The following is a 12,076-nucleotide window of genomic DNA, read 5'->3' as shown; positions in this document are numbered from 1 at the left end:
GGGGAATTCGTTTTCCAGTTGTTAACCGAGATTTGATACCGGAGAACAGAAAGTAATTTTCAGCATCTGCCGCAAATTATTCTCCGGCAGATTCAAAAGGATTCACCCGCACAGTTGTTTAAATGTTCTTCGTTAAATGAAGAAGTAATACTTCCAATATCTCAACAAAATGAATGGAATCTTTGATAAAGGTTGAGGTGTTTCCAACATGAGGTTGGACCAATCTGAGAAGATACTTAGCTAAGTTATATGTTTGACTCGGGAGTACAACGTTCTTAATTATCTATTTGAACAAAATGCGCAAATTTGATTGCGGTTTATATTATTAAAAAGTGAATATTGAATTATCGAAACTCACTTTGGTTTATAAACAATTCATTATTGGTGCCTAGTCAATAAAATAAGATAATTTAAAATTGAAAGGTGAAGTGAAGTATGAACTAGTGGTGAAAATAACTGACCAAGAAAGTAGATAAAAGGGTCTCAAGTTGGGTTCCACACTGACACATCGAAACCAACTCAAATCATCCACTTAAACATGGAGTTGGATTTTTATTTTGGTTGTTCGACGTAGAAAGTAAATCGTATTGCACCTCATGGCGAGTACGAAATCGAATTGCGGCCATCCCCGCTAATAGTTTATTCTCCTCACCTCATTCAATTACCAAACAAAGAGGATTTTCTGACGATTTATTATTTGCTCCGACACAATAAACCGGAATGGAACACTGTATTATGGTATTTTAGAAATAATTGAGATTTATTTTCCGTTTTATTACCCTCGATACATTCATCATTGTTAACCACCACAATAGAACAGACATAGAAGTGGTCAATTAATTTGAATTTGTAAAAATGTCCGATTGGAATTTGAAAAATGCACATTCATGTATGTATGGGGTAAAATTTAATTACAAAAATGACCGGCAAATTAAAACAAACAACAGCAACTAATTAAACAAGTTTTCAACTAAGTTTTTCTCTAGTCAAATTTATGTGTGATAATTGCACGTCAAATGTAATTTGTAACGATATGGGTTAACGGGAACGAGAGTTGTTAGCGTGAGGAACTTGAATTTATCCGTCGTTTTTGTTCAAAAGTGCATTTCCCAAGGAAAATTTCATGTAAAAATTATTCAACGAAGTCTCACAACACGACTCACATCATAAAGGATTTTGATGGTGCGCACGCAATAAATAAAACAAAGACACAACATAATTGTGTCACTAAAAATGCAGGAACTGAAACTGAAGTATTAATGAACAATCCACGGTTGCGAAAGGTCTAAACCCTTTCATTATAAGAAGGGCTCGATGCATTCATAATATCATTTTAATATTTACCGTACCACAGTTAATAATTGTTTATTTAAATATGTGGAGTAATTAATTGCGTGTCTTGTTTAGTAGATAAAATAGATTGAAATTGTTTTTTATTGTGTGTGTGTGGACATAAATTCTGTCATAAACAGATAAATGATAAATGATTTAGTGTTTATAATGAAAATATCATTTTGTTTTGCTAGTTTAAAAATTCCATTTGTGTTGTAATCAATATTCCGTTGAAATAAATAAAAAATGTCTCCACTGAACGTCACAAAGGCAACATTTTATAAATATATTTTTAAATAGTGTCATATGTGTTACACAGAATATACATAATGTATTAAGATCAATAATTGTTTTCGTGGCACCGTGTTAAAAACAATCCCGAACAATTGGAAACAGAAGTGGCGTCGAGGTGTACGTTTCATTGGCTATATATCTCACCCCGACACTCGTACATCTTTTTTAATTGTAATAAAAAACGGAGTTAGGAATTCCCTTTGTGAATAATTGTCAACGCTGCAGGACAAATGGGGGAGAGGTGAATTTATTTAGTTTGTTCCTGCAACAACTGGTTTTTGATTCGTAAGTCCGGGCAAACATAATTAAACCGAGAACGAAACAAACACGTAAAATAAGTGTCGGTGTTGGTGGTGCGGAATATTTGGGAAGGGTGGAAAACGACCCCATCATAGATTAGTAGTTGGGTAAAACTTAATGCTCGCAGTAATTCGCGGAAGATAATGCTAATTACCGCGACCGCGCCAACAAAGGAGAGAGCGTCTTTAAGGGAAAACTATATACACTTATTTAACTAACTAACTGTAAGCTGCGTCGTCGACATTTGCTCCCGGATTCATTCGAACTTCCAAATTGAAACTTCACTTGCTAAATATGTAGTTATCTGGTTATCCCACGAAATTCTATTCTCAAATTTCGTTTAATTCTATACAAACAGTGAAACATTGATTCATTCCATTTTCATCTGCTTGATGGTGGATTACGTTAAAGTGCTTATAAATGATTTGGTGTACTTAAATCAAAAACGAAACGAAATTAAATCTTTTCTTCTTTATGCAAACCAACGTCGCCTAAGCCCGTTATGAAAACTGACAACTTTGAAAAGAGAGTGAATAAAATACTTGGAAGAATGCAAAGATGAAGACGAGAGTTTACAATTCGGATTTATGCGTTGCGGTTCCAAAGGTCCCGAGTCCGGATCAAAAAGGACCCATCCGAATTTGGAAAGCATAATTGTGGCTTCTGTTCCGTTTCACCACAACAAAACTAATCCTCAATGTTTCAACTCGCAACTAGAATTAAATACTGTTTGGCCTTTTTATCGTGTTCCGTCCTCGATAATGGTGGAATATTCTGAGAGTCATGGAAAATAACGAGCAACCCTTGAGGTCACAACTGATAAATGCGATGAAAGGTGTTCGGCGGCGACAAAAAGCAGCAACATTTGTTAGGCTAAAAATTCGATTTTAGTGATACAGATGCACGTAACTTGGACGAAATTCCGAGAGCTTATTGTCCGTTAAATCTTTTTTATTGGCGCCTAAGTTATCGGAGTTTCGGGGTTCGAGTAAATTCGATATCAATAATAAAAAATGTTTTATTGACTCACCTCCGTCCGATCTTACGAACCGCAAAGCGAAAACTTGTTTACGGTCGTTAATTAGGTGAGTGCGTGTCTCAGTTTGTTTGTCCGATTTTATTTCTAGTAATTAAGATTATTTATGTGGGCGCATGTGTTAAAGTTCTTTATCGCCGTTTCGTGTTCCCTAATCGGTTGTAATTGCAGTCGAAATGTCAAAAATCGAATTGGCATGAGTTATTTTCATAATTTGTTCCGCAGAATTGTTTCGTAATAAATTCAGTTTCAATATCTCGATTATTATAAGTAGTTAAATCAAGGGAACTGTATTACAGTTTACTTTTATTTAACTATTGGTGTACAATGAAAAACCTTTAATTTTGCTACCACTTTTTATTGGAATTAGAATAAGTTCACTTATTAATACTGATTAATCTGTCATATATAATTTCTTCAGATTAGACCTAAATCTTTATGTAAATGTTTCTTTCTTCGTAATTGATAATTATTGTTTATTGTAGTAAATTACTTTGGATAGAATTTGATTAATAATGAGACCCATCTATTGTATATATCTATAGCATATGTTTAAATTTTGTTTCTTAAGGTCGACTGTATATAAATACTAAAATATCTAGAGTGGACAAACAAACTGATATTTCAATGGTTGTTTTTCAATATTTAAATCCAAACTCATGTTCCTGTAATAAATATTATTTAATAAATTTCACATATATGAAAAACTTACTAGTAATTATAATCACTTATAGATTTTTGACAGATATTTATTAGAATTGTTTGTTTTTAACATAGAATATTTTTAGGTTAAGCTTTAATAGTTGGCCTGATGACTCCTCGTAGATCAAACATACGAATTAAAATCATAGAATAGGTCATAGAACACCCAAAGTAGGTATTAGTGATTTCTTTTAATCACTATTGCTAGCTTGTTTCTAAATAACGGACGTCCTATCGTCGGTTCCTATGTTTCGAGAATCCGACGTGTTCGTGCATTCAGTATGCCCCCTTTAATTGTTTTTGTGTCAAAAAAATTAAAGGTATCATTTCAAAAATCGTTCAAATGCCAAGATATGTGTCTAGAGGATGTCCAAGTGGGAGAACCTCCGGATAAGACAGGTAAATAGTTGAAATCATTATGAGAAATAGGTGGATAACTGTTAGCAAGAGACATCATGAACGACAAAGACATTTCTTCGTAATGGGAATCTTTTACTGTGTCAGTCATGCATGATGTCTCTCTCAGAATTCAGTAGGATCAAAAGCTTTGCAATCGATATGGATGACCTTTAAGTTAAAAGCCTCAATGGGAGTGAACTCCATATTCTCTGGATATGAACCCAGTTGAACATGTATGGAATTGCGTATACAAATTCTCCCACAAATCGTAAATACTAAAAGACCTTGGGGATTCTTGTGAAGGTATTCTAATAAATATAGTATTAGTATATTGGTTATTATAATATCCTCAAATTTTTGTTAATTTAAAGCGACCGGACTAATTTCGTTACAAAACAATCGTCATAGACATTTTTAGTGACGGATCGTGTTTAAAGTAATTGCAAATCCGTCCGATTCCGCGAGTCCGTACCAATTGAGCCGTAATTGAATTCGGGTCGTTTTGCTTTAGGAAAATAAATCGGGTTGAACGGATGCGTTAATGTTTTTCCGTTTTGCCCAGGGAACGTTTTCTCCGCCAATTAAACAAACACTCGCACCGGCAACAGAATCGCCACTTTATTTATCTAGTCGTTTAATAAAAGAACGGTTAATTTACATAGTTTATCGGTTGTACGGGCGCATTCCGGACGATTTTCACTTTGGAGCCGCTGTATTCCGCCATTATGGTATTAGATATGTTTCCCTCAACGGCCCGGAATGCCTCTTCTAAATTGGGGACACACTCTTTCGCGCCATTGCTCTATTTACACCTTTCGCAAACAAATTTATAACTGCGAGTATTGCTCTGCGCTTATTCCTGTTCCCTCAACCGGAAGATACTTTGCCTTGGACGTAAATGAAATTAATATAGAGTGGCCGATGTCAATTATCGATTTCACGAAGGTCGTGAAAAGGTCTTGGTTATTGCAGTTCGTAAAGTGATTAATGGATAATCGAAAAACTTTAGGCACTGGTTCATTTTTTCCATGTTCGACATGGGTCTAATGAAATCCCTTTTGTTCTCTGCGTCGACTGGTAGGACTAGGCCGTTGCGACCAAACCAACAAATATCTAATTGAAAAAGATACTCAAATCAATGTAGATCGATTCTAACGCGTGTTTTACAATTTTCAAGATTTGGTAATGTGGAGGTAAAAATAAAACTGGAATAAAGAAATTTTATCCTCAGTTCCAGCAAAATAAAAGGTCTACTTGAGATACAACTTGGAATTAATGTTTCTTCAAACACTGTAAGAAATAGATAACTACAAGGAGGTCTTCATGCGAGAAGGCCAGACTAAAAAATCACTGTTACCAGAAAAGAACAGACGAGTCAGACTTGAATTTAACAGGTTCTTTCTACACTGGACTGTACATTCTGTATATTCTGTATAATTCTGTACATTCTGTACATTAGCTTAAGTTGCTCTATATTTTGCCAATGCCAATTGTTAAATTTATAAAAGGAAATTAATTTTTAATATACATTTTTTCTTTACTTAATAACCAAGACAGAAATTATTTAAATTTTTTAAAAGTTGCTTTCTGCCAATACTGTACATACCCACACATCTCCACTTGTTCCCGTTCCGTTCCACACGACATTCATTAAAATTTCAGCGCGAGTGTCCGACGAAATTTCATCTCGGATTTTGATGTTAACAATAAAATGGCGTGTTCCGAGGAATAATGAATGGTAATTCCGTCTAATGATAACAGATGCAGTTATTCATGTCAGTTCGGAACCGTTCCCGAATCCTCCGAATAAATTCAAATTGTATGCACCACACAACTTTGGAGACGGAAGAATCGCCGAACTTTCCTCCTTCTCTGTTTATCCCTATTTCTGATGCGTCTGATGTGAAACATACAGACAACGGCGATGATGGGAGTGATTTCGGTTAAATTCAGCATTTCCTAGGCGGTGTGCCCCAAATAATTAGCTAAATGGGAAGGGCGAAAGTCAGTTGAGCCCGGCATAAAACGAGTATGTAGATACTCGTACCACTCGTGGTACGCAACCACAGATGGAAACAGATAAGCTATTGCCGATGCATAAATCAGAGGCAGAGATTAAATTAACAGCCGCGCATCTGTGTGTGAATGGCTTAATGAAAATCCATTGTGCTCCTGTATGTTAACTCCGGTGCCGCAGATCGATGTAAACGGGAATCATTTGGAGAATATGTATTTTTTGTTTTGGAACGGCAAAGTAGATATCCATTAAAACCGAAACGTTTCCAATTAAGTGTACTCTTCCTCGAATCAACTTAATAAATAAACTTGTAAAGCGAGTTTACGATCGTGGCTGCATCAAATAAGACGCTCCAAATTGATAAGCTCGGATTCAAGTAAAATTGATTTCCTTTATTGGAGGATAAAACCGGTCACGGACAAAAATTTACTTCCATAACAATGTTTTAAAAATTCATTGAACTATTTAATAACATTAGAAGCCAATATGTTGCGGGGGTGGCGAACGAATGAGGGCGTCTCGTGGAAAATTGAATGTTTATTCTTTCATACTTGCATTTAATAGGAAGTCACTTCGTTGCCCCGTAACAAAGTTGTTTCTTCGAATTCACACACAGTCACTCCCTCATTAGATTCTGTGGCACACTTTCGTAATGAATAGGCCGAGAAGTGTGAGGGAGGGAGGATTATAAATATATATTGGATCATTATTCTTCGTCACAATCGCATAATGCAGATGCCCGCCAATCGTCAGACAGAGACCATTTCCTTTCTTTGGGACGCATTCTTTAAGTGACTCCGGGACACATACTTTCAACCTTCTCCACAGAAATTTTATATTTCCATCCACCTAGTTTGTGCTCCTGCTCTTTCAAGGACGGCAAATCTTATTAAGAATCGAACAAAATTGAAAATTATTTCGTCACATCACACCCCGCCCTTATCAACCTTTCCTTCCTCCCTCACTTGAACAACGCCAGGCAATTTGTGAGATATATGACAACAATAAAAAAATCGTTTAATGTCTCCGGACCAGATAAAATTGATGCTTTGACAAAAAGCGAAATGCAAACAAACAAAGAGACTCTTGACTAATATATTGCCGAAATTTGCTCATAAAACTACATATTTATCAGTTGAGTACGTGAATAAAACATGATTCATGCAGGAGACAAAGCGATCGCGATTTGTTTTAAGTTCTATCGGGGAGAAGTGATGTAGTTAAGTTTTGAGGCTTTTATTTTCCGGGTGATTTAAGTGTACATACATGAAAAGTAACTTTATGCCACTCTGCTGGTTGTTATCTTTTGATACGTTCCGGAAAATATCGCAGGGAGTCCGTGGAGCTACTTTCGGGCACGGCAAAACGACTAAAATAATTTGTTGTTCGATTCTTTTGATTGTATGGCGGGACACACTCCCTTTGACACAAACGGTGCAGCTTAATTGAAATAAAAAGAAACAAAACAAATGAGTGTTATTCGGCCGTGAGTTAGTTTAAATTCCCGATACGAACGACGAGTCCAGACAAAAGTTTTTTTCCCCCCCCCAGTAAAAGATTTCGCTCGGCATATTTGTATCACGTAGTAGACGAGCTGCCTTAAAATTCAATCTATATCTTGCACATTCCAGTCTGCGTATATAATTTTCCAGTTCAGGTAAAAACAAATTACCCTTTTGTAATCCCGACAAAGAAAAACAGGTTTTCTCGAAGAACGCAGAGGTGCAAAGATCCAAGCGACTTTGGCTCAAATCCTCTAAACTTTATTAAACTTCATCCCATGTACTGCTGTCGACGTAAAAAATATCGATGGTCCCCAATTCGTCCCGAATGTCCTGAATGACAAATCAATACTGTCATTAAAATTTAATGTTGTAGGTATTGTTTTAACGCGGAGCCCGACAACTTTATAAAATTAATGAGTCTTAAAGAAAAGGGTTCTTTTTAAAATAAATTAACTTTGGCGGGGGATTATACAATTTGCATAAAAATCGTTCATCTAAATAACTTTTGAACTTTGCGTAATTATTTAATATACAAGATTCTGTGAGTACTTCTATTTTTTCATTCTCTTTCTTACACCGCTGAATATTTTTTAAAATTATCAAGTTTTTTATATTCTTTGGACAATCTACAGAAAAGGCATTCTTGATTAGTTGTTTTTATCACAGCCGTTTTTGAGAAATTTCAGTTTTAACATTTGAAGAAAGTTAGTTTGATTTCATTAATTTAATAAATATAAATAAACGTTTCAAAATAATACTACTTAAATAAATAATATTAATGGTTTCTAGTGTATTCTTGTTTGAATATAGTATTACATTTTTGGTTGATGTAGACGACCCCAATAAAACATAAAACGGAGCGGTTCGATTCGAAATTTGTCCGACTCTCCGTCCGTATTAAGTTCGGCATTTTCTGGCGAATTGATTCTGTCGACGCGTCGAGCTTTTATCAATCCATTTGTGTGACATCTGTTGTTCATTTTACGATATGATTGCCATTATAAGCAAACATCGGCAGCATCGGCAGCATCGGCAGCATCGGCAGCATCGGCAGCATCGGCCGCTGCGGTTTCATATTAACCGACAATGGCCGGGCCCGTAATCAGTCTGCCATGTTTCAATCCCGATGCCGGTCGTAATCGAGTTTTCTATAAAACAGCCGCCCCCGTTGTCCTTATCTCGTAGTAGTTCAACTACTGCGCTTTGTCCTTGCCCGATACAATGACGCTTTTTAAATCGCCCTCTGCCTCTATGGCTGTATGGCCATTTGTTGTCGTCTTTCATAACCGGAGGCCACGTGAATGTTCCACCGTAATAAATTAACTACCAATTATGTCCTGTGTCGTAGATGCACTTTGTTGCTAATAACAATTATTCAGTTCCTGCACCAGTGTCTATTTTATGTTTTGGTTTAGCATAAAGGTCCTACATAAAATTACAGTTGATTTATCTGATCGTGGACGGTGAAACTAACGCAATTGTAAATTTCAATTTCCCCGTGTAAAACATTACAAAATGCAATTTGTTTATAAATATTTGACACGTCACATGCACCTGTTAGTAGCAATAAATTAAGCTGCATTCAATAACAAAGCGGTTTTAATTAAATGCATGTTACCTTTTGTTCGTAATTGATTTGATCGATGGAGTTTTGTGTCCAGGTCATCTTACTCCGAAACAAAGTGTGTAATTATAAATCTGTGCATACAGTCAGTAAATAACTATTAACCGACTGGTAAATTACGAGAGAACTGCACCAGCTATGAATAATTAATGTCGCATGCGACTACATGACATATTTGCAGTGGACTCGTGGCGATTCATCAAAATCGACCATTGATGTATGAAATTACTATAATTTGTTGTAGTAAATTTGAAAGGCATTATTCTAGAGATGAGGCTAATTCACGGATGCTGCTGCTGCTGCTACTCGTATGCTGTGTACGTGTGTGTTTGGTGAACGTGGAGTTAATAAAAGTGGTCAGTTTCGACTGTTGACGGCACAAAGTGACAGGCAATAGACCGATGCCGCCCTGTGTATCGATTCATGCGATGGCTCCATCAAGTGTGCAATCACACGGTCTCGCAGGAAATTACAACTTCTCGCTGCCATAACAAATTATCGGCAAAAATTTTCTATTACAGACACTCCGATCCGGACTAATAACTGTCCGACGTTCCGACCCGAAAACGAGTGCCCCACATTCGCGGGACATATTTAATTAGCATCAATTTATTTTATTTATCCTGTCGTTTTTATGAGTCGCACAACTAACACACGTTTTATGTCCACGTTTTTATGCGAAACTAAATAATAAAATATGCAAATAAATTCCCGGCCTCATGCTCTATTCATCACCAGTAAATTTTCAGCAGGAGCACGTTCATTTTGAAGTCGTCGCACAAGTTTAATTTTTTTAAATTTACTCCTGTCTAATATTCTTAATTGCACATATAAATGTAACCAGGACGAATTTATGCTTTCAACTCAAAAATTTGTTCCGTTAGAAAAGGGACAACTCCGACTGGATTAATCTATGCAGCCATATTTTTAAAAAGTTAATTAGTTAATGTACATGTGCGACAAGTTGTTTGGTGCACCGTACAGACATCGTGATTAATTCGCATCTTTTCATCTCCATCTTGATGTAATACAGCATTGGCAGAAAGTAGAGCAACTTTATTAAAATTCAAATAATTCTTGTCTTGGTTATTATGTTTAAATTTTGTAGAGATTGGTAACATTTAGTAAAAAGGTGCTCTAGTTTTTGCCAGACAAATATTCAGTTTATTGATTTGTAGCTAACAGAATTATTATTAATATAAGAAATATTCATTGATATGTTTGTATACAGTATGTTCATAATTGGTATAAATTATAATAGATTTGCACATACAGGGCTGTAGCAATTTGTATGTTTTTAAAGTTTCTCTATCTCTGCCAATACTGTATAAATATGTGTGCAATTGGAATATATAATGAACGACTTCACGAGCTGTTAGAGGCTTAATTTGATTTAATTTCTTAGCTACATTAGCTTACAAATTGGAGCTTTTTCCTATAAATTTCGGAGCACCCGAACCGATTTTAGTAACTGGACATGAAAGGCAAACTGGCTGTAAACCAGTGCTACTTGACATTCTATAAATAAATATTGTTGAACAGATAAACAAGCACACGACAATGTCGGAAAACAAGCGGGGGTGGGCGTGGGAGTTGGAAATGTATTGTCAAGATTTAATTGAACGGCAGGTAGTGTCTGGCCATAAATGGGGATATCAAATAAAGAAATGAAAATGTGTAAATTGTGGGTGAAAAGTTTTCCAATAACACGAGGTCGCGTTATTTGTTATCCAGTCCGTGACAGGGAGGTGGGAATGGGGGAGAGAGGTTTAGATCAACGGCATACGGACTTATTGTGAGATATTTATGATCATTGCCGGCAACTTTCTCCACTCCTCGGACGCCGAACGGTCCACCAAGCCGTCGCTAACGAAGAAATATCGCGGCTTCAAAACTACATCCAGACCCAACGTATATTTGTCAATATTTGTTACAACTGCCACAAGTATACATATTTACGCACAACTTAATAAATAACCAAATAAAACACAAATTGGAACGAATGGCTGCTCCATAAACTTTCCCATCTGCGGAATTTTATTAAAAAACTTGTCTTGCCTGCTCTTTTGTTATTCCTGTTATTTCGAATATTCCACATTTTTGTCAACTTGTAACTAAATTTTATACGAACCGAGGCTATAAAACCAGACTGCGAATGCGGTGATGCCGCTCCTGCTGCCGCCGCTGCTGCTGCTGCTGTGTGTGTATGAGTGGAGTCTAATTAATTATTAAGGCCCTCCTCAGAAACCGACATAATTTGTTAATTATCTTTAATGGTCTAAACAGCATATTATTGTCATCGTGAACCTCGACAAATTTATGCCTTTCTAAACTTAACTTTACTTAGCGGTTATGCCAGAATGACTAAAACACCCTTAGCCCCAAATATTATCCTCGAGCACCACACTTTAATGCATAAATCTTAAATCAATTTGCATAACAATAAAAAGACTCTAATCTAATTATTTTCCTCGCTGAATTCATACTTTAGTCAATTTGAAATTATCTTACGTTGTTTATCACTTTTTAATCCCGTAATTATTTTGGAATAATTAAAAGCCTCCCTCAGCGTAAACACTGTATGTTTCCGGATTTTGATATTGCTTCGAAAATGATTCGGTTCCTTTTAATTAAACAAACATTAAGACGGAGGAGGGAAACCGTAAAAAAGGCAGGAAAAGAAGGGCAGAATCAAAATCTGATTATTAAGTTCCGGCATCTTGGCTAAAGCTACACTCCCGTCTCCATTATTCCATTACCAGATTTCTTCGTCGGAATTAAATCAGGACTAATACCTCAGTCTGTACGGTCCCTTTCAAACTTGCCAATAAGACGACCGGTTCCGTTCAGAATCTTTTTCCTTGCAA

The 12,076-nt window shown here is 36.1% G+C and overlaps 1 protein-coding gene across 2 annotated transcripts in view; it reads left to right on the top strand.

Moving 5' to 3' along the window:
* Positions 1-3,869: 3,869 nt before the first annotated feature.
* The window catches only part of LOC109609624 (lachesin), a 133,753-nt gene continuing 125,546 nt past the window's right edge, over positions 3,870-12,076 (top strand). For both annotated transcript variants that reach the window (XM_049967345.1, XM_049967344.1), the window contains exon 1: positions 3,870-4,063. In XM_049967345.1, coding sequence (XP_049823302.1) covers positions 3,946-4,063 — 118 coding nt within the window. In that variant the 5' untranslated portion in view covers positions 3,870-3,945. The remainder of the gene's footprint in view (positions 4,064-12,076) is intronic.

This window comes from Aethina tumida, chromosome 5, assembly GCF_024364675.1.
Source record: "Aethina tumida isolate Nest 87 chromosome 5, icAetTumi1.1, whole genome shotgun sequence".
NCBI lineage: Eukaryota > Metazoa > Arthropoda > Insecta > Coleoptera > Nitidulidae > Aethina > Aethina tumida.
This window is presented reverse-complemented; position numbering and strand designations above follow the sequence as displayed.